The sequence below is a fragment of the Sarcophilus harrisii genome, chromosome 2, assembly GCF_902635505.1.
Source record: "Sarcophilus harrisii chromosome 2, mSarHar1.11, whole genome shotgun sequence".
Classification (NCBI taxonomy): Eukaryota; Metazoa; Chordata; class Mammalia; order Dasyuromorphia; family Dasyuridae; genus Sarcophilus; species Sarcophilus harrisii.
The window spans coordinates 333257101-333281471 of NC_045427.1; the positions used below are offsets into that span (position 1 = coordinate 333257101).

At 34.0% G+C, this 24371-nt stretch overlaps 1 protein-coding gene across 8 annotated transcripts in view; it reads left to right on the forward strand.

Annotated features, from left to right (window-relative positions):
• Positions 1-24371, forward strand: part of PACS2 (phosphofurin acidic cluster sorting protein 2) — a 364749-nt gene that overhangs the window by 310293 nt on the left and 30085 nt on the right. For 6 of the 8 annotated variants that reach the window (XM_031952885.1, XM_031952883.1, XM_031952881.1 and 3 more), the window contains 4 exons: positions 6931-6963; positions 18560-18602; positions 21921-21963; positions 22883-23018. In XM_031952885.1, the coding sequence (XP_031808745.1) occupies positions 6931-6963; positions 18560-18602; positions 21921-21963; positions 22883-23018 (255 nt within the window). The remainder of the gene's footprint in view (positions 1-6930; positions 6964-18559; positions 18603-21920; positions 21964-22882; positions 23019-24371) is intronic. The other 2 variants (XM_031952888.1, XM_031952884.1) reach the window with 1 other exon arrangement.

Genomic DNA, 24371 nt, shown 5'->3' on the forward strand with positions numbered 1-24371 from the left:
TAGCCAGGTAGCTTTCTTCCTGACAGGAGACATTCCCTACTCTTTGATTTGCAAAATAAATGTTTAAAAAAAAATGTTGGAGGAGAGAGGGGGTTGTCCATAAACAGGGTGGGATTTTAAAGACAATGCTGAAAACACACTTGTTGTGCTTAACAAGTAAAGAAGCTGTCCAGAAACTGGGAGTGAAGTATAGTAGCCAAAGTTTGGTGACACCATAGAGATACAAAATTGGTTACCAGAGCAGAATAGTGGAAATTAGCACAGGGTCAGTTGTTTTCTCCTTAGTGGCAACCCACTCAGACACTGATAGTATTTTGCTGGAGTTCATTTGCATCAACGATCAGTTTCCTCCCAAATAAATGGGACCCAAAGTTGTTTGGGGTATAGGATAATGATCTCTTCTTCTGAAAATACTTCCTGCCAGGAATATATATTCCTGGGTATAGAGCTGGGTCATCCTACAGGATCAAGGGATGGTCCAGAAACTGATTAAAGTAATATTTAATGGGGTTCTGAGTCTGATCCCTGAATTGCTCAGTGCTGATCATTGAATTGATCAAAGCTTAGGAGAAAACAAGTCTAACAAGCAGGGATTAGGGACATTAGCATTACAAACAGTAAAAGGGTTGTTTGGGTAAGCAAGGATATATGTGCCATAATATTCAAAAGAACTTAGGCATTGATTAGAGAGGATAGCAGGTTAACAGGTTGAGAGTAGTGGGGTCTGCAACCAAAGGCATTTTTCTTAATACAGCCTTCAAAAATGTTTAGAGAAAGTTCTATATTACAGCCTATAGTGTGGTCCAAAAGTTATTCCTCCTTATTTGAAGGAAGGAATGTAGTCAAAATGGCCAACCTCTTTGTCAAAACGTAGATTTATTTAGGAGAAGAGGGTACAGACAAAATAAGAGGTAAAATAGGCATTAAGAGTGGCATCACAGATTAGTGGGATATGGGGAGAGTGGAAGGGAGAGAGAGAAGAGGAAAGAGGTATATCTTTCCTGAAGAATATGTAAATAGCTAGTTAGGCATCAGCTTTTTAAATAAATACATTGTCTTCAAGGAGATATCTTGTACTGGTAGATAAAGAAATCCAGAAGTAACAATTAAAAGCAGGAAGAATCTCTAGAGATCTCGGTTTCCAGGGACCTCCACCAAAAGTTTACTTAAGAACAAAAGATCCACTTAAAGCTTTGGTGTTGATTAGAAATGGAGTGCCAAGCAAAGAGAATAGCTAAGATCCCCATAAAGGACACTGCTTTGGGGACCTTAACCCAAAAGCAATTTTTAGAAAGGGGGATCCCACCAGAGATATTGACAAAAATTTTCCTTAATAGGTCTCACAGTTATCTTTCAAAAGCAGGACATGAGATAGAGACATTTGCCCAAACTTCTACATGAGGCATATGGGTTAAAGTTCTCTGCCCTTTTCCTAGACAAGTATCCTTTCTCTGAACAACTTTTAGAAGAGGGGGGTTTAATGGAGGCCTAGGAAAAGTTTTCACTGGCTTATTTCTGGGGGATTAGAAGCTGGTCTGAGTATGTTTGAAACCACCAAAAGGGGGAAGAATATATTCCCTCTTTGCCAGGTTCTACTGTAAGAACTGGAGGAGTAAGAAAGCCAATGTAATAGATTGTCAGCAAGCCATTTTCCTGTGGCTCATGTTTATAAGAAAATATGTTTGTGCCACAGGACACACAGGACAAACGTTATTTCCACATTAGCTCAAAATTGACTTCTGCATCAGTGTAACAAAAAACTATGTTACATCTCCTAAATAACTTTTTACACTAAAATTCTCTAAACCCCATTGCATGAGAAGAGCAGTTAAGTCTCACACCCAGTTGTTCTTACATTATGAAAGGTTTAGAAATTATATACAATACAAACATATTTCTATCTCTAGTAAAGGAAGGTGACTAGATCAAATATTCATTTACACAGTGATGGAAAACAGTAATTTATCTAATGACTACACATTTTCAAGAAGAAAACAGCAAGATCTTCGAGCTTGCATTTTGCTGACAGCTTTTGCTGTCCACTTGCTCTGAATATAGAGATTTGGTATAAGAGAAAAAAAAGCAGGATATAATTACAGGACGACGCATCCATAACTCTTTGACTTCAAGTAGGAATTCAAAATAAATTCCACTCCATTACCAGGCTCAGGAGTAATCAGGTGGTAAATGTTCAAAGGAACACAATTGGGAAATTGAGTCAGAAGGACCCAACTTTAAGCAAACACCAAGATTGTCATTCCAGTTCTTCCCCAAATGTAGAGACATCTACTTGTAATATCAGAATGGCATTCTTCTGAGTAACTTAAGGCATTTCTCTTGAATGGTGGATTACTAACTTTATGATCTGTCAGACAATCATACCCAAATTCAAAACTCAAAAGTATATCAGTTATAGTCCCAAGAGATTTTCTCTCAACTATCTGAGTTTCCACATCAGAGCCTAAAGATTTTCAGAGGCTTACAAATCATTGTGTATAATCTAAACTATCCCAGGGCTGATAGGGTATCAGGCACATTTTCATGCCATGCTTTCTTTTCACATGCAGATGAAATTGAACGGAGTGAATTTCATTTCCCCATTACTGTGCAGAGGGCACAGCCAAAACTGTTGATCCCTTTCCTTCCTTTAAGATCTCTTTGGGATATAAGCCCAGTAGTAACACTGCTGGATCAAAGCGTATGCACAATTTGATAACTTTTTGAGCATAGTTCCAAATTGCTCTCCAGAATGGCTGGATCCATTCACAGTTCCACCAACAATGTATTAGTGTTTTCCCACATCCCTCCAACGTTCATCATAATCTTTTCCTGTCATCTTAGCGAATCTTGAGAGATGTGTAGTGGTATCTCAGTTGACTTAATTTGCATTTCTCTGATCAATAATGATTTAGAGCACTTTTCCATATGACTAGAAATAGTTTCAATTTCTTCATCTGAAAATTGTCTGTTCATATCATTTGACCATTTATCAATTGGAGAATGGCTTGAATTCTTATAAATTTGAGCCAGTTCTCTATATATTTTAGAAGTGAGGTCTTTATGAGAACCCTTGAATGTAAAAATGTTTTCCCAGTTTATTAAGGGTAGCAATTCTTAATTCAAAATAATCATGTGACAAACTCACAAGGGGCCACTCTCTTTGCCAAAAGGTAGGTTTATTTAAGAGAAGAGAGTACTGACAAAATAAGAGATAAAATAGGCACCAGGAGTGGCAAATGTGAAATAAAGTTGGGAGAGCAACAGGTTTATCATTACCAAGGAAAGTAGTTTGGAAGAATCCATTAAAATAATATGCAATAAAAGCCTGAGTGTGCCAGTGATTGGCACAAATCCATAGAGGAGTTTAGCAGACTAAACAGAGATAGCTAGAGTAAAGACAAAGATGCCATTAAAGGGAAGGAAAAATAGAGAACCCATAGTGGGTTTAGTCTTGAAAAGGACTTAGCAAGGATCTTTATCATGAACAGTTATGTTATAGGGGAAATACAATTTTAGAGATCTCTCAGAACCCGGGAAGAATTTGGCAGCTCAGAGGGAGGAGTCAAGGAGGAGGTGGAATGCATCTGGCAGACCAGGTCCCACATCTCTCTAAAGTTATACTAATCAATATCTCAGAGATTGTTTAAAGATCCCCAGAGGCTGGGGGATAGACAGTGGAGGTTGATAGAGAGTTCCATCCTCACAATCACTCTATACAAACAGAAATTGGTTATGCCTGATAATAAGCAGATGGCCACCTTCCTGACAGAGGAAGAGAGTAAGTCCACATCAGTAATTGTAATTAAATCCATGAGAACTAATGCAATTTCCAAGTGAAGTAGTATAGAGAGGGAAGAGAAGGGGCCCAGGACAGAAAGGGTATGATCTTGACAGAATCCAATAAAGGAGAAATTTGATAGGTAAGAGAAATACCTGGAGAGAATGGCCTAACAGGAAGTTTAACTTAGAAGACAATATTTAGGAATTGACTGTGATCAACATCAGAGATTTCAAATAAAGGTTATCCTGACCACTAAAACTCCCCATAACGATTAAAATTTAAAATTATTAAGATTAAAATTGGGAAATTTAAATAAAAATAAAGATACAGTACAACATATTAATTTGAGGTTTTCTAAGTCAATGCAGGCTACTTATTTTATAACACTAATCAACAGTATCAAAGGTGGCAGAAAGCAATAGAATAGGGATTGAGAAAAAGTTATTGAATCATCGGTAACTTTAGAGAGAACAATATTGATGGGATAAGGTTGGAAGCTTAATTGTAAGTATTTAAGGAAGTGAGAGGAGAGAAGGTGAAGGTACCTATTATAATCTGCCCTCTTATTTGTTAGCAATATCAGGTGATGGAAGGATCAAGAATTTTTTTTAGTTGAGGTAGGGAGCATATTTATAAGCAGTAGGGAAACAGCCAGTAATTAGGGAAAGACTGAAAATAAGTAGATGAATGGGGAGGGGGAAGATTGCAAATCTCTTGGAGGAGGTGAGGGGAATGGAATTCCTTGAACAGGTAGGAGTATTAGCCTTGATAAAGAATAGGGTTAATTAATCATATGAGACAGGAAGAAAGGATATGACAGTAGCAGAAGGTCATGAATGAAAAAGAGAGGAGGAATAGGGGAAAACATGCTTGTGACAAATGGCCACAATTTTTTCAGTAAAATATGAGGCAAATTTGTCAGTTGAGAGTTTGAGGAAGAAGGGACCATTGGAGGTTGAGAAAAGATGAAAAGCTTTGGAAAAGCAACTATGGAGAATGGGATAGTGAGTTGGTAATGGAAGTATTATTAAGATAAATTAATAGCAATGAGGGCTTTGAGAATTCAGAGCAGCAGTTAAGATGATATGATAGTTTTTTTGTTTGTTTGGCTTTTTTAATGCAACTAGGTACACAACTGATAGAGCAGTGGTCTTGGAATCAGGAAAATTCATCTTCATGAATTCAGATCTACTCATGAAGATGAGTTTTCCTTATGTGACTTTGAACAAGTCATTTAATCCTGTTTGTCTTGGTTCCTCATGTATAAAATGGAAAAGGAGATGCCAAACCATTGCAGTATCTTTGTGAAGAAATCCAAATGAGGTCACCAAGTGTCAAAAACAATTGAAATGATTGGGTCCACTAAACATGTATATTTGTTGTTCAGTCACAGCCATTGTGTGCTTTTGCTCCTTCCATGTTCACTAGTATCTATATAGGAAGTAATGAATAGTTGCAGTGATCCAAGTCTGAGGCTTTTTTTTTTTTTTAATGGCTTCATTTTGCAACAGCATTGATTATGCAGGTGGGCTTCTCCTTACACTAGGCTGACTAGAACATCTGATCTTGAATAGATAAAACCAGCTTGAGCTGGTTTCCTCACCTTTGATCTTATTCTCTCTCAGTTGAGTGCTAGATGATGTTCAATAAGTATGTATTTTGTTTCCCACTTTATATATTAAATTGTGTCTCAAAGAAGGAACTATTACTCCAAAGATATGTGCAAAAGTTGTGGCTCTTAAAGATACTACAACAGCTATTGTGGAAAAGCCAACTTTTTTTTTTCCAATAGTCATTCAGCCCCACAGAGTGCATTGAAAATGAAAAATGATGTGAAGAATGATAAATTTTTACTATGAAATAGCTTAATTAATCCTCAGAAAACGAAGCTAAGGCCTTTAGAACAACTGGTATCTGAAAGGGTTGTTATTATTTCCTCTATAGTGTAACTATTAAAAGTGAAACAACATGGAGAAGTTGTTAAAAAAAAAATTAACTACTGCTAATCATTGCTAATGGAAATAACATGTGTCCCACTAGAGTACTGAAGATTGAAAAAAAAGATGATCAAACAATGTTTATTCAAAGCTGCTCTGAAATGAAAATGTTGTCAGAAGCCCAAGAGTTCTTTTAAGATTCAAGTGTCTTGATCAAAGTGTAACAACATCCAATCCAACAGTGTTTTAAGGATTTTTTTTTTATTCCAGTAGATCTCATTCTTATTTCCTTTGAGGGAATCATAAATTTTGATAAATATTCTGATCTACTAAGAAACAGAAAAATTTTATAATCATATTCATTCCAAATGGAGATGAAAAATTGCAACACAGTCTTATATACACCATGTCATTATGTCATGAAAAGTTTAGATATATATTTGAGAAGGGAATAAAGATGCCTTAATGGCTTGAGATTCTTACAATTTAAGTGCTACTAAAAAATCTATGGGTCATGTTCAAGACTAGATTTGAAAGAAGTTAAAGATACACTTAATAGCCAATGTGATAAAAATGTAATTTAATGGTGAAGAATTGCATAGCATGTCAGAATCTTGTTAACTTCATTCCAAATTTTGTAAAACAGGTAAAGTGAAAGGACATATACTATATATATTTTTAAGATGTTGAAGATATAAGAAGTTTAATGTCTATTCTAGAAATCAAACCTTTATTTTAATTTATTTTTTTTCTTTGTTCCAAGAAATTCATACTACTTTATATGTTCCTCCTCTTTAAAAAAAATAACAACCTAGTTGGATGAATAAGATCTATCTATGTAGTGAAAATAATAACATCTTCTCTTCATATAGTCCTTTCAGGTTTGCAAAATACTTTACACATATTGTATTGTTTGATAATGAAAAATTCATTTAACTTTTTTGATAGCCTTATTTAAGGATTTGTTTAAGACAAAGTACTAATTTCAGGGCAAGAGATTAAATCTCTCTTATGAGATTGTTGAGAAATGACTTGCTGGTATAATACTTCAATAGAAATCCTGTAGCTTTAAGATTTTTATTTAAAGAGATCCTTTTAAAGGTAATCAAAAAATAGACTATATTGTTTCTTAATTGATGAGTTGTTTTCTTTGATAAGTGTAATAATGTGTGTGTGTGTGTGTTTTTTTTCTTTTGGTGGCTTTCTGAAAAGGAAAAAGAACTTTCATTTTGATTTTACCTTAAGGTATTAATCTTAAAGTTCACTCTCCCTTTTTTTGGGGGGAGGGGGGGGTGCTTTCTCCAGGCTGGTCTTTTAGTCTTGTTTAACAGTTTTTACAGGTTGGGATACTTAATCTATACTTTGCATTCCAAATTCAATTTTTTGCTTTGGTGCTTCCGACATCTTTGCCACAAAATGATATATTTGATCTCTTTTCTAAAGTATATACTAATGGACACTTTGCTGTCAACCAATCTCAAGCTTAATTACACTGATTTAAAATTATAAAACTGGAAATATGTGTAATAGCACAGTAAGTTTGGAAAAGGTATAAGAAATAGTTTTGTGGATGATGATGATATATAAAGAAATCAGAAGAAATTATTATATAAATTTTTGTTACCTTTAGTTCTTCACAGAGTTGAAAAGCAAGACCATTTGCCCTATTTCTTTCTCTCATATTCTAAACCATGGAGAGCAGTTTATAAGAAGAGCAATTTGTAAAAATTTTTAATTCATCCACTGGAAAAAGTTATGGGGATCTTAGGAACCCCAGAATTCAGACTTAATGCTGTTGGAATTTTGCAGTAAAATATCCTCTTACCTTTACATCAAGATTATTTGGGAGCAGATAACAACGAAATTTTCTACTTTATTTTTATCGAGGAAGAAGGGAAGAGTATGAGATCAACTATAGGCTCCACAAATAAAATCTTGGTACTGCTGATCTACAGTGACATCTAAGTATTTCTCTTAAATGAGCTAGAAGGTTTTGATAGAAGTGCAGAGAAGTAGGGTAGAATATGTAGCTCTCTTTCATATGTATATATATATAGATACGTGGAGTTCTGTAAAATGATGCTGCCTGATTTAATGGGGATAAAATAAACATTTGCCACAGTGGTAACAAAAATAGAGAGAGAAAATTAGAGAATTCTAGTCTGGAGAATCAGCTCCTACATTGCCTAAAGCATAGATTTAGTAATTTCACTTACTTCCTTGGTTCTTTATTATACATGAAATTTAAAAGCCCATTTTGTGTTTGTGCTGCTCTATTTGCTCTTCCTTAGTTTCTCTCACACTCTTTGCACTCTGAATGATGAATTAAGAGCATTCCTTCTTTAGTACTTTGTAGTTTCTGCCAGATCTTTTCAACCCACCTCAGAGAATTACTCAGATGTTAATAGACTGTGTGAATCTAAAACTGTAATAAGTTATGGTCTTTATACTGTGTAGATAGGAATGGTGGAATCTAAAGTCACCTATTAGGGTAAATACACTATAAATAGTGCATTATAAAATGATCTTCCCTAACAAAGAATTTTTTTATTTGTAGCTTATAAGCACGTTCTCTGTTCTCAGAGCTGAGATACCTTTTAAAATAGATTTGCCATTTTATCCTCAAACTGGGTTGATTCTTCTTGCTAAGAGAATAAGAAAAACTCTTCACTTGAATGGATAAGTTCCTTTCTGTCCTACTTTGTTGACCTATACTTAGTTGTTGTTGTTTTTTCCTAATTAATTTAAGGATTACTCTAAAGTTGAAAGATTGATTTACTCTATTCCCCAAGTGGCTGGTGTATTTGAAAGTATTTGAACACTTAAAGTCTATCTAAGTGAAAAGAATAACCAATTTAAACTAAATTTTTTTCTGTCCAGCATTTTTGCCTCCACAGTTCTCAGGTCATTGATTTTTTTTTTTTTTTTAAGGGCTGTATGTTACTACTTCCTGGAAATGGCTTTAAAATTTTTAAAAATGTAAAGTAGAGAGACAACTTTGGTATCCCTGCATTTGCTCTGATAAACAAGCCTTTATTGCCCTGGGGAAAAGACCAGTCATGGTGTACACCTTTCTATGCATTTTTTTCTGATCTTCCTAAATTTTTGTACTGAGCAAAACTCTATAGATTTTTTTTTAATCTCTTTATATGGTTATAACAAGAGGCTTGAAGCATGTGCTGCTTGTGAATATGCTGTGTATCATGTGGGATTTTTTTTCCTTAAATCTTTTTTGCTAAATTTGACCAAAGTTTTGGCTCTAGGGAGAAAAACAAATAAATCTATTTTCCCTCTCTGTCTCTCCTGTTTTACACTGGGTGACACATTGTGCTAAGTGGAAGGTTCTATGGGTATTGAGTAGCATCATTCTCAAATATAGGTCTAGTAAGTAGCTATTGAAAGAAAAGCCCACTGGTGTTAATAAAATGTGCTGTTTTGTGGCAATTTCCTGGATCTTGATAGGTAAGATGTCACAACTTTCTCCCCACTACCATCAGAAAATACCCTTATTTTCCTGTCCTTTTACCTTGATCCCATATGAATTAATCTCAAATGACAGTTAAACCAAAACCTCTCCCCAGAAGACAATTGGAACAGAAAAACAAGCCCCTTATCTTCTTTGAGGAAAAGAAATTATATTTATAATAAGAATAGTCCGTATTAGGAATGTGATTAACGATTATAGTAGTTCTTTCACTTTTTCAATTAGGAATTTGTACGCATTCAATTTTAATGCTTCATGGACATTGCTTTGCTTTTGTGTTTTCTGAGAATTTTATAACAGTTGAAAAATAAAACCAAATTCTCCTCTTTGAGGAGATGAATTAAAAAAAAAAAATTACATAGACTTTTGTTATCTTTAGCTGTGCCTGCACAGAGCTGCTATATAAATTGAAAAGCGAAACAACCACTTGCCTTATTTTTGTCTTCCATATTTTAATAGACAGACAAGTGTATATATCAATGAGTTTTAGGTTGACTTCACAAAATTTTTGTTTTATCTATGTAAGCAATAAAGAGTGCTTTTCTCTATACCATCTTTCTTGGAAAACCTAGTTTTGTTTGTCTTTGTCTCCAAAGAAATATGGAGATTACAGGTAATTTTTGAGCTTCTTTATTCATAAAGAAAAAGGTATTATACAATATATTTAGAATTTGGGCGGTATATATAGTCTCCATGTATAAATGACCATATCAGTCATGTCAATGAAAGTCTATTATAAAATATTTGAGCATTCATTGGGTTAAAATCTGGTTCTGTAATTTCACTGGTAGAGTAAATTAATAGGTTAAGAAAATGCTATCAACTCAAGTAGCCACCATTTTTGCAAATTATATTCTAAGAAAGTTGCCCGGAGCACTGAGAAGTTCATACAATCATTACATATCCGAGTTGGGACATGAAATCATATCTTCTTAGCTCCAAAGTAATTTTTATCCACTCTGTCATTTCTGTCACCCACTGTAATTCAGAATCCCTCATTATAGTCCCTGGATGTTGTTTGCATGAATCTTGAGGTACAGCTTGGCTTTTGAAATTTGAGCAGTTTTCTTCACATGGAAACTTCACATGTTGGTATATTCTCCATATTTAATATTCACTGTACTAAATATGTTATTGTCCTTTTTTCTGTGCCTTGCTCAGGAGAGAAGTCTTATAAAGAAATTGTTATTGCTACAACAATCCACTCCATGAATTGGGTTTATATTAGTTTCTACTACAAATTATACCAGTTTGAGAGATGGAAGAGTGGGAAAGAAGTGGTGGCTCAGAGGCAATATGACCTTAGGATATTTGCCATATCCTAACTAATTCTTACCTTTGGAATAACCCAAAACATGTGCAAACATGATCATCTGCCATTGGTATCTGTGACCTTAAATGTTCCTTTAAAAAAAAGTTCCTTATAATTACCAAATGTGAAAGTTGCTGAAGTAGAAAGGAAAAACTGTAGTTCACTACTTAAAATCCAAGCTGGTGTATGTTATGGAAGATGGTGTAAAAACAAAAATTAAAAGTATAAATATCTTCTGTACCTTATCAAAAAGCAGGTGGGAAATGAGCAGATAACTGAAATAGGAGAATGTGAATTGTTTAGATTTCTTTATCCAAAGCTGGTTTTTTGCTTTGTTATAATGATGATAAGCTTTTACATATTTCTTTGGTTAATGTCTCTTTTTTTAAAAATTGCATAATTTTGCTTTAAAATCCAAGGGTTTGTCGTTCAGGTTTACTTTGGAGTTTTATTCTCACTGTGTCCTCATGAAAAATACTATGCTTATTCCTCTTATGATACTTCGTCATGTATCGAGATGTTTCATAATATAATGTTGACCCTTGTTTAATTTTTGTTTACATTTTTTTAACAGAATTCCAAGACAGCATAATCATACTGACTGACCTAGAAAAGATTTGAGTTTGGGCTTAGTGTTTGTCATCTGAAGATCAATCTAGCTAAAGTCAGAAATGATTATCACATAAGTTGATGTATTTCTTTGGCTACAGCAATATATGAAACAACCTTTATGCATTTACAATATGTATTAGAAAGAAAACTTGGACCAGTGAAACCACAGAATTTTTGATTCAAGTATTTAAAGTTTCAAATTCAATAAAAAGTGACATTTGTGAATAAGAAAAATATAGGGCCTTAAAATACTTAGTAGTTCTCTTTTATTTTTCCTGGGGATTTTTTTTTAAGTAACTAACTGTTACCAGATTTTCTTGACTGAAACTATTCACACTTTCTTAGAAAGAACTCTTCATCAACATCAACATTAATCTGAATGATGTGATGAAGTCCCCAATTTACTACCTTATTGGCCAAGTACAGCAATAAGAATACTCAAAGTATCAGGGTGTAATTTATCTTTATCTTGATTTCTTTACTGCATGAGGATACATTCTTCCCACTATGCATAAAGCCTGCTGATATAAATCCTTTTAACATGCAGAAATAGATTCAGAATCCTTTTTAAATTGTAGACTGATGGCATTAGATGGCATTAGACCACCTAACTGCCGAGATATTAACTCTGATAAAATTACAAATAAAATTATTTTAAATAATAGAAATGACATTTGCAAATAGCTGGCATTGCAAATGATGAACTCATTAAAATTAGGCAAATTTCACATTAAAATATCTAGTTGAGGACTCATTATTTCTACACATAGCCTTAAAAAAAATTTTAATATCTTTTGGTAACATTTCACGTGTTCTTTCAAATAGACAGATATTCTACTTTGGAAGCCTTTGATCTTATTTTTAGCTCTTAGTTTTACTCAAGTTTTACTCATTATTTACTCAATAGTAAGCTATTGAGAAGGAATATTTGTGGATTTTATTTGCCTTTCCTGAAGTATTAGAAGAATGTAGATATCTAGCTATTAGCATTCTTTATTATTGATGACTACAGATATGCAGGTAGATAGTAATTGCTGCCTAATTTGAATAGTAGTATGTGGTATTCTTTTTTATAATATAAATGATGGTTCTCTGGGAGCAGGTTTCTTGGAGAGGTTGTCTGGAAGCAGCCTTAAGTTTCGGTTCAAAGTAATAATCACTTCAAATGCAGCCAGCTGATAAAATCCAAACGTTTATTTTCTCCAAGAGCTCTTGCAGCTTGTCCTTTGCTTCTGCCTTTGCTTTCTTCAGCCTCCAACCAGCACAAAGGTGGAAGATGGAATGAATCTGACTCCACCTCCAAGAGTGGGTTTGTGGGCTTCCTCCCAGAGTGCTCCTGGCTCTCAATCTCCCAGAGATTGCCCATAACATCTCCTCATAGGATCAGATCAATCATAAACTCTAATGAGTTAACACTTTGTAAGGATTCCAACAGTAGTAGTCATATATTATTTAGGGTATATAATGTGAGGAAGATTTTGACTTCATAATTAACATCCTCCAGATTTTCCTTATGTGATGGAGTGAGTTTGTTTTCTCTCATGCTCTGCCAGCATAACTAGAATTCTGATCAGTCCTTCTAAATTGAAATGACTTCAGATATGGGCACAATATATATGTTATCTGAGAACTAACCTACCTAAGCTTAGAGGTATATATCATCAGATTATGTGCAGGGTGTGAGATTTTTTCAGCTTTTGAAAATCAGCTACTTAAATTGTAACCACAGTTGACAGAGGACCCAAATTGAGAAATCACAAATCCTTGAAAGGAATCTCAAAATCAAAGATGTCATCACAGAATCAAAAAATTTTAGAGTTGAAGGGATATTGGCTGTCATCTTGTTCAATCTATAATCAAAAGAATTCTCATTTATAATATATCCAGCAAATAGTTATTCAGCTTATTTCTAAACAGCTTCCAGTAAAAGTTAACCTAACTTCCAGAGAAGACTCATTCTACTTTTAGGTGTTTTTACTTGGTATAAGTGTGTGTGTGTGTGTTTTCCCTCTGAAATCTGTTTCTGAATAACTTCCAACTACTGTTCTTGGTTCTGCCCTTTGGAGTCAAAAAGAACAAAGCCAAAAAGATACCTAATCTCTCTTCCATATGAAAATCTTCCAGTTATTCTCCTTAAGTCTGCTCTTCTTTGAGCTTCATATCCTCAATTGTTTTAACCCATTTTCATATGGAATGGACTTAGGCCCTTCACCAACCTGGTTACCCTCTTGTACATGCTCTCTAGCTTATCAATGCCTTTTTGAAACTATGGCAATATACTAGATGTCATCTAAATAGTACAAGGAATAGCAAAAGCACAGAGGACTTATCATGTCCTTATTTTCCTGGAAGTTATCTCTTTTTTAAACAAGTTTGTTCCCACATCACATTGTTTAATAATTGAGCATGCAGTCCATCAAAACAAATTTGTTTTTCAGACAGATTGGTTTTTAATCATGCTTCCCCTATAGTGTACTTGTGAAGATAATTTTTTAAACTATAAGACTTTAGCTCTTTCTCTTAGTAGCTCTGGTCTCTTATTGAGGCCAGTTTTTTGTTGTCATATGTTTTGGAATCCTGACTCGTATTGTCCAGTATTGTTTATCCCTTCCTGTTTTATGTCATCTGCTAATTTGATAGATATGTTATCTATACTTTAACTAAGTCATTGATAAAAAATGTTAAATAATGGAACACCACATACAGATCCCAGAGGTCCTATTAACACTGAACTAGATCTTTCAACCAACTGTTCTTAATCTAATTATTACCTAATACCACATCTCTACATCTTTTCCACAAGAATAGCTTAAGGTTATTTTTGAGGGATTGAAGTTACTGGCCCTTGTTTTTAAGAATCAGGTTATTTGCCCTTTTTTTGTCCTACAATACCATCTCTTTATTTCCCATTACCTTTCAGTTATCACCAATAATTATCTCAGCAATTATATGAAAAATAATTTAATAACAGTGATATTAATGCTATTTCAAAAGTTTCTAATATTACCCTATTGCCCTTTCTTAAAATTATCGTATGTATATCCCTCTTATGTTTTCCTTTCATGGTAGATCTCCAAATATGAGGTCCAACTTCTATAATATTAGGATCTTTTTTCTTATCTTTTTTTTTCCATCTTCTCTACTCCCATTGATAAGGCTTTTACTTAGAAAGAAGTAAGTGAGCTCCAGGACTAAGTCATGTTTTTATCTCCTCAAAGTGGTAAGTCATCTACTTTACTTATGTCAGTCTATCCAAAGATTTTTCAGCACTAGTTTGTCCCACCAATTAGGAAAGAAGAAAATGATCATTATTGCCATTTCACTGTTAAGATAGCTTAAGAATTTCTGTATAAGTTTTTTTGCCTTAAGAAAAATATCCAAGGCAGAAAATCTGGGGTCTCATATAGGATTATCATCACTGTTAAATGATTAGTTGTAACTTTTGAATTGCTATTGGAATTCTATAGATCAGTCCCTTGAGAGATATTAAATGTGTCTCTCTGATGGATTAAAGAATGAACTAATGGGAGAAAGGACTTAGAGTTATCTCCTAAAAGAGTTCAGTCAGAAGTACAGAACAGTTGGAAACTTTCAGATATTTTGGTTATATTTTTTAGCAGTCTTTGAATAAATTCAAATTTTCTTTTTTTAGTAGGCATCTGCAAGTGGAAGCTCCAATTTTACTAGCAATTTAGGAGTAATTAGCCATTACTAATTATTCTGAATAATTAAATATTTGGTTATAATTCTGATCTCTTCCATTTTCTGCCTTTCTTTCATTCCTAGTTCTTCCAAAATCACCTCTATCTCCTAAAATCACAGTTTTATTATCTGCTCAGGAGTTCTCAGACTTAACGTCTTTTAGCTAGCTCTAATTTTTAGGAAATTCTTCCTCACATGAAGTTTAAATTTGCTGCTTTGTAACTTCTATTCCTTGTTCTCCTCTCTATGGCCAAGTAGAATAAGTTTTAAGTCCTCTTCCACATGACAACTCTTCAGATAGATACTTAAAGACAGCTGTCTTTCTCTCTAACTCTTCTTTAGGTTTAACGTCCCAATTCCTTTGACTGGTCTTTAATTGGAATGGACTCAAGGTGCCTCACTATCCTAGTTATCCTCCTCTGGACATTATCCAAATTATCAATGTTCATCCTAAAATCTTGCACCCAGAACTGTACTATACTTCAGTTGTGAATTGAACATTCCAGAAAATAATAAAAGCATTATCTCCCTTGTCCTGGAAGTTATATGTCTATACAGCTTTTGATTGCATTAACTTTTTTGGGTTGCCATAGCAAATAACTGAATATTTATCATTCTGAACTTGCCAGCCAAACATGGTAGAGAGCTCTTTGGAACTTGTAATATATGCCAGTGTTCAGATATAGACATTCTTTTAGTTTTAAATTTCTCATAAGCAGCCTTGAAAATCGGAGTATAGCTATATGGAGACTTTAATACTAGGTTTGCAAACTCCTGTATTGGTAAGCATGGGACCGAATGTAATAGAACTAATTTTTCCTTCTGCACAATTTATATCCTATTTGTTATGATCTTTACAATGCATTTGAGGCAATTAGGTGGTACAATGTACAAAATGTTGGGCCTGGAGTCAGGAGGATTCATATTTCTGAGTTCAAATCTGGTCTCAGATACTTAACTAGTTGTATGACCCTGGGCTATTCACTTAACCTATTTGCCTCAATTTCCTCATCTGTAAAATGAGCTGGAGAAGGAAATGACAAACCACTCCAGTATCTTTGCTGAGAAAACCTCAAACGGGAAGAGAAGCAAATTGCAACTGCAAACAACTGAACAACAGCAGCAAATTACAGAACACTTCATCTCTGAATTCATCAGTAGAAAAAAGGCCTTATATCATAATTTACTTCAAAAATGTTTTCAAACTCAACATATCCAAAACAGAATTCAATATCTTTCCCCCAAAGCTTACCCTCTACCAAACTTCTCTGTTGGTATCAGTATCATCCTCAACTCCTCATGCATCCTCATCCCAAATAACTAATCATTTGTCAGATATTATATGTAAGACATCCATTGAATCTCCTCAACAAGTAAAAAAAAACTTTTCTTGACTCTCAGTCACTACCTTATTTGAAGTGATCGTCACCTCTCATCTAGGTTGTTGCAATTACCTCATAATTGGTCTCTGTACTTTGACTATTCTAGTTCATAGATACAGCTGCCAAAGTGATTTTTCTTTAGCACAAATCTGACCATGTTATTCTCTGACTTATTTGAACTCCAGTGGCTCCCTAATATATCTTATAATCAAACAGAAGCTCCTTGTTTAGCTTTTAAAGCCCTTCACAATAAGACCCCAATATATTTTTCCAACTTCATTACATGTTATCTATCATCATATAACTTTTTGGCATTAAAATGGCTTTCTGTTTCCTCATATACAGTGTTCCCATCTCCCATCTTAGAACTTGTAATTTACTCCCTTTTTGCTAATGTTATATAGAACATTATATATAACTTGCTTCTTTTAAGATGTAACTCAAGCACCATCACCTTCATGAAAGCTTTTCTGATTCCCCCTATCATTGGGTGGGGTATAAGAGAAAGACATCTTTAACAACTTTTCATTTATTTTGTATTGTTATTTTTATACTTATATAAATCATATTATCTCCCCAAATAAAATGTCAGCTTTGCAAGAGTCGGGATTTTTTTTGGTCTTTTTTATCCCCAGTGCCTAGCATAATGCATGTTGCATAGGTTTTTAATAAATACATGTTGATCAATTAATTGAGAATAGATCCCATTTTCTGTAAGGTCGTCCTTTTTTCCTCAGCATAAAACCTATCATCATTTTAATGACATCATGCCATTCCTTCCAGTGAGGAGGTGATTTTTCTCACCAAAGCCACTCTCTCAACATAGAACCATGATCCCATTCCCTCTTGTTTTCTATCAGATCAGTTATATTTGACCTCGGGAAGGATAATTATATCTAAATGCCTCGTGTACCTAAAATGTGGAATTCAAAAAACCTGATTTTAAATCCTACTGCAATTACTAGCTGTGTGTCCTTGAGCAAGTTGTCTACTTGTTTATTCATCTGATAAATAGGGATAATAATGGTACCTGTGTCCCAGCATTAATGATACATTTTCCTAGATACTGTGTTTTCTCTTTTTGTGACATCTCTCTCTCTTAGCTATTCTTTTATTAATGTAGTATCTCCTCAGTTACTTTTGTAGGTAGGGGTTCTTCTCTATATATACTTAATAACTTCATCAGCCTCCATGGTTTAATTATCATCTTTATGAAGATAACTCCCAAGTGTCTTATCCTCTCTCTCAGTCTCAACCTCTTTTTATTGAGCTCCAATCATACATTCCGACTACTTATTCCAACTAATATCCATATCCAAAACTGACTCCTCTTTCTCCCAAAACTATCTCCTTTCTGAACTTTATTTTTTCTGTAGAGAGTCTACTATTTCATTTACCCAGATTCACAACCTCAAAATTTTCTTCCAGCTATTCTCCTTTACTCTGCAATTGCCATATCTTCTTGTTTCTACTTTCATAATATATCTTTAATCCATCCTCTTCTCATTCATATGGCCACCACTTTAGTTCATACTCTGTCACAAGTTATCTGGACTAATATAGTAGCCTCCTAATTGGACTTTCTGCCTCTGTCTCTTCTCACTTCGGTTCATCCTCCACTCAACTGCCAAAGTGATTTTCTTGTAGTACACCAGACCATATCATTACTCATTCCATTCCATTGTTCCCTAATATCTTTAGGATTTTATTTTCAAAGTCCTTCACAACCTCTCCAACCCTACCCTTCTGACCTTATTATATGACTCTTTACACTCTCCAGTTTGGCTGGACTGATCTCCTCACACCCAAACTGATTCCAAGTCTCTTCTCTTTCCATACTTTTACACCTGTTTTCCTCCATGCCTGGAATCTCTTTTAAAATTCCTATTTCTTTCAAAACTCTGCTCAAACATAACCTTCAACATAAAGGCTTCTCCAGTCCATTCCCCTACCCACATTCCTAGCTTCTAATAGCCTTTCCTCCAAAGACATATTTACCTTGTAGTGATTTTGCATATACTTAATTATAAATATGCTTCCCCCATTACAATTCCTTGAGGGTAGGAATTGTTTCACTTTTTTTAAATTTTAGTATCATCATCTAGCACAATGCCTAGTAACATATCAAGTTTTAAATAAATGCTTATTGACTTGGTTGCTTATAATATTTATGATGACCAGATAAGTTACTGTTGATAGTTTCTCTCATTAATGGCAATTGAATGCTGAAGAAAGAATTACAAACCAACTTTTGTGTCTTTTGAATTCTTACTGCATGCCTTATAGACAGATTGTTTTCTGGATGTACTTTGAATAAGTATTAACTATCTGTGTTTTTCTTACTTTTAGCCCTGATGAAGAATCTTCCCAAAAGTTCATTCCCTTTGTTGGGGTGAGTATTTCTTCAACATGGCAATTGGAATTAAGTATGTTTCCTAAGTTGGTTGCTTTTGTCATCTCATCAGCAAATTATAGACAAACTGTCAGGATTTCCACTACAGTGAAGCAGCCTTTGGAATCATCTTCCCCATTTTGATTAAAAGATTTACATGTAAATCACTCCAACTCAAAAACTGTTTTGTTTTTCTTACTCTAGCAACCTGTGGCACTTGTGATTGTTCCCTTTGACTTCTCTCCATAGTAGAAAACTAAAATATAAAAGCATTAATTACTGCATTTTATTTTTTGAGCCTGGATCTCTTTCTCTTCCAGAGTAGCAGTATAGTGGCCGCTCACAGAATTACTTGCAAAACTGATGAGCGTGAAAGCTTTAACCTGTTACATTTCTCTAATTTGTGCTCTTTTAACAACTAGACAGCCCTTCACTCCTATAAACTCACTATTTTGATACCAAAATTAATATAAATAGCTAATTACATTCAGTCTTAATATCTAGCTCAGTAGTCCTGAACTCCACCAGCCTCAACTTCCCCTAGCAACAGGGACTATAAGCATGTATCATTATGACTGGACTCCAATCCTTATTTCATATATCTATATATAAAAGTGAAATGAATGAATAATGTCTTTTTATTTTTTTAATTTTTTGCTGAGGCAATTAGGGTTAAGTGACTTGCCCAGGGTCACACAGGTAGGAAGTGCTAAGTGTCAAAGGTCTGATTTGAACTCAGATCCTCCTGTCTTCAGGACTGGTACTCTATCCCTGCACCAACTAACTTCCTCTAAACCTGTCTTTTTAATTAAAGTTTTTTTAGTTTAATTTAATTTTTTATGATTGTAGATTAAAAATACAAAAAACACATATATGTATCTTGATTGGTTGTTTAAAATATTTATGATCAATTACTGATAAATTTATCTCATTGCTGGAGTGGAATGCTAAAGAAAGAATCATTTATACATGTACATACATATATACACATATACACACATACATACTAATATATATGTATGTACATATAGTGATGTTTGTGTGATCTTAGTTTTAAATTTAACACTGGACATATTTTTAGGATCTAAAAATTTTAAGTTTTAAAAAAATTCTTGGTAAAGAATTAGTTATAATTTTCCCATTTTTAAGAATTTAAAATACTCAACCAAGTAACTGTGTTTTCTTTTCTTAACATAAGCCTTGGGAAAACCTATTTTAAAAGCCTATTTTATGAATACTACTTTACCTTTCAAAAAAAATATTTTGCTTTGAAATAGTTTAGAGAATTTTGGCTAGAGAGAGTTTTCACAATTCTAATCTTACATGACTATTTAATAATGATGCTGTTTTGAGGAAAATAACATAAAAGTCTTACTGAAAATCAAATCAGTGATCAGTATATGCTAAAAATTGGTAGTGACTGCATTATGACTAAAATTCCTCTGAACTTAGGTTCCTCGTCTGCCAAAAAAAAAAAGAGAGAGAGAAAGTTAAGACTAAATTATCTTTAATGATCTTTTAGTTTTAATAATTATAAGATTATCATTCTATTTTCTGTTGATAATGTGTAGTGAGATTACTTTGTGGCATCTGCCAAAGCAAAAGGTGTTAGAAACTTAACCAAAAATCTCATAAGAGGATAACATAGTTATGCTTTAGATTGGAAATAATTGTTGGGGAGATGAGGTAATGCATGCTTAAAAATGTAAAATGGCCCTTAATCCTGTATAGGTGCTAACATATATTTTATTTTACACACACACACCTGCACAAATGCACACACAGATATAGGTCTACATATATATTTATGTAAGTCTATTTTACAATAACATTTGGGAGTCTGTGAATGATCAACTTTGCCTCAAATCTCTGACTTAAACTATTTATACTAAGCCCTATACTTTGCTTCCTTTTACATGTCATTTACCTGCTTGGTTGTGGGTCTAAATGATGTTACTCTACTTTTTTCCCCCTTCCTGAACCTTTTACTTATAGTATACAGTGTTCTGGTCTCTTTATCTAATACAACTATGATCTCATCTTTATCATCTGGTCAATTGCATAAAGTCTTCATTCACTATAAATGAATTGCATGATGTTCTCAGAAAAATTCTCATTTGAGTATTACTGTTTTAAAATTAGTTTTATTAGATAGGAGATGATAATATTAGCAAACATTTATATAGAACTTGAAGATTTGCAAAATGTTTCCACACATTATCTCTTGACTTGTTGGATATTTATTCTGATTTATTTCAACAAGTATTTATGAAGTAGCTGCTGTGTTCCAAAATAGATAACATTCTGGCATGAATGAAAAGCCAGCCTCATATTCAGGAAAACCTGGATTCAGATTGTCTCTGATACATATTGGCTGTGTGAGCTCTGGGCAAGTCATGTAACCTTTAAGTGTTCCAAACAACTCTCTAAGACTTTTAAGTTGCCCGAGCCTTGCTCAGTAGAGAGAATATCCTCATAGGTCCAATCCGTTTGCCAAGCATTATTTGTAAGTAGTCTTATAAAGCAGAGCCAAGAAATACATCATTTCCAATGGGAAAATATCATTGTGTTTTGTTTTACTAAAAGACTTTTATGATTACAACTTAAAATAAATGACTAGCAATATTCATTATTAGCCAGTAACTAGCAGGAGGCTTTTGTCAGTTGTAGAAATCATATCATCATACTACCTGAGAAAATGAGTTTTAACAAACTTTTTCTGATTTTGCTTAGAATATAGAACCAAATCCCATCTTCCCACATCTGCCGAAGCCTTATAGCTTGAACCATCAAGCATTCAAGTTTTTTGCTTGCCCCTTGTAGTACTTGTGCAGAATATAGAAGTTGCAGAAACAAGTCTTACTTTTCTGGAGTTTGTTCATTAAGACACATATAAAATATTTCATTGCCCAGGCAAGATCTGTCAGTGGTGTCAGACTCAAATGAATTCCTTTGGGCCATATATTGTTGTAGAAAACCACAAATTAACATTATTTATATTGTATTCTAATTTTACTTATTTTGTTAAACATTTCTCAACTACATTTTAATCTGATTCAGGCCCCACTTAAAGGACCTCAAATTGGACACCTGAGTGGTATGTATACTCAGAACATAGAGTTAGAAGGCCTCTGATACTGTCTGGTTGTAACTTTCTCATACGGCTTCCTATATGGAGGCATAGTGGAAAGCAGGTTAAATATAGTGAGCAATAAAACCTCAAACTAACACCAGCTCTGTGACATTCTCCATGCTCTTCTAGACTCAAGCCCACAATTATATATTTCATAATTCATTAGTTATGTCATTGCTTTCTAGGTGGTGAAGGTTGGAATAGTAGAACAATCCTCTGCAGCATCAGGTAAATTGATTCATGTACACACATATATTTTGTTTCCTAATAGGTTTTATTCCTAATGGCTTAGGTTTTCTGATTTGACCAGGTCCTATAGAACTAAAAGCAAACCTAGGCACATACAGTCATTGTATATTTGTGGTAGAATTGGAAGTCCTGGATTTTGTTGTTGTTGTTGTTCCTTTCCAAGATAAATATCAACTCATTCTATTTATATTGGAAGAAAGAAATGCCTTGTTTGTATTATAGTTTAATGGAACTATTAGCAATACTTTTTAGTTCTGTTCCCCTGTCTATCTTTTCCTCTACTCCCCAAAAATATAAAGCTAAGCATACTGGCTCATTCAGTGTTTCACCTTATTCTTTGATGATGTATGAGATCAGAGCTAGCATTTACTTTTTATTAAATTAAATAAACACAAGTATCTGCTGAATGTAAAACATATTCTGGGTCATAGTAGAGATTTAGATAAGTCTAGATAAGACATAGTCCTAGCACTCATGTAACACAATCTAGTAGGAAGGAAATAAGACATAAAAACAGATAATCATAATATATAATAATATTAACTAAGAAGGTCAAAATGTTCCATTAAATTTAAAAGAAGAAAGTAGTAAACTCTGGGAAAGGGGTAGAAGAATCAAGTTTCAATTTCAGCAAGAAATTCCTTCAGCACTTTCATGCCACTTTCAGTGTATCCCTAAAATTAATGGCTAAACCATAATCCTCTATTACATCTCACTACTCTCACCATAGAACCCACACCTCCATTTCCCTTTCCAAGAGATAAATGCTTATTTGCTCTTTAAGTTTATTTTCTCTCCCCGAGGAGTTCATGTCTTGTCCTGCCTTGTATGGACGGATAATTCCAAGATGATAACAGGCAACTATCTGGCTGATTGTATAATTCCTTCTCTTTTAAAGGTGATTCAGATGATGCAGCTCCCTCTAGTTCCAGTATTCTTTCCTCTACCCCACCTTCAATGTCTCCTGCTGGAAAGGAAGCATCACCTACTCCTCCTTCTTCTCCGTCTGTGGCAAGCAGCTTTTCTTCCCCCAGGTAAATTTTATTCTCCCCTCAAAAGAAATGTACCAAATTAGAGAAAAAAAGGAGGCTTTGGTATGTGGGTAACATTGATACCCACCTCTTTCACTAACTTTTTTTCCTAAGGCCTAGTGCATACTCCCACAAAATCAGGACCTCTCAGAATTTGGAAATTGTAAATATTCTATTGATATGTGGTTTGGTTCATCATACTTCTCACACAATTTTCTTTGCATTTTGTTTGATTTAAAATTAATTTTGTTTCATCATTTGAAATAATTCTCAATGTATAGGATTCTTACAAAACCAGAATAACAATAATTGATATCAACTCTTCAATGCATTTTAAGAAACACTGGACCACTGAAAACTAAAGTAAGAATTGGATTTTTGTTCTTGGCTTAATTAAGGATACTTCAAGAAGGTTATAGACTGGAAAGTTCTAATGAGATCTGTATCAGAAGGGTGAAAACAGTCTTTGCTGCTCTACCTCCTCAGAGCAGTGATGTATTCCTTCATTAGCTCTGTCCAGATCATGTATCTAACTTTCATGTTCTCAAATATCTGGGCTAATTTTGAGACTGAGGAAAACATAGTCCTTAGCATGGGGAATCAAAAATCTAGCACAGATTCAATCCAGTGATGAAACACAAACAAAATCGTGCACATGCATATTCACACTGAATATGAAGGTAAATCCATAAAGTTACCATGTGGCATTGAGACATAGTGTTCTGGTTAATGACTTCTTCTGGGTTAAGGAAATGTCATCCTTTTTTTCTTTGAAAGTACCAATGTTAAAGATGTTCTGGCACAGAGTGGTAAGATTTGCCAGCACAAACTAGAAAAGCAATACTTATTAACCTTGAGTCTTTAGTCTAATAGCCAGCATATCAAACACAGCGTCAACACACTTTGACAGACTTGGAAAGAGACAATAAAGGATTTGGACTTTAATGCCTGGCTCCACTTGTGGTGATTACTGAACTGAAACAAAGGCTGCCTCCAGAGACCCCAAGAAAACCTCAACAGAGAATATTACATTTTTAGAGAGAACATTACAGTTGGAAACCAGAGAGCTTAATAATGACATATAATGCTTTAAGGTTTGTAAATAGCTTTATATGTAGTGTTAATAAATGGTAATACTGTAACATACTTTAAGATTTGTAAATCACTTCATATATGACTGCTCTAAGTCAGATGGATTACTCCAAATCCAGCACACATTTGCTTTTTTTTTTTTTTTTTTTTTTTTAGAGCTCTGAGCAATTGAGTGATTTGTTTTATAATATCTGGGTTTAAATACTAACTGCTGTTTATTTCTTACATCTTTGGAGAAATCATTTAGTTTAATTTTTCTGCCAA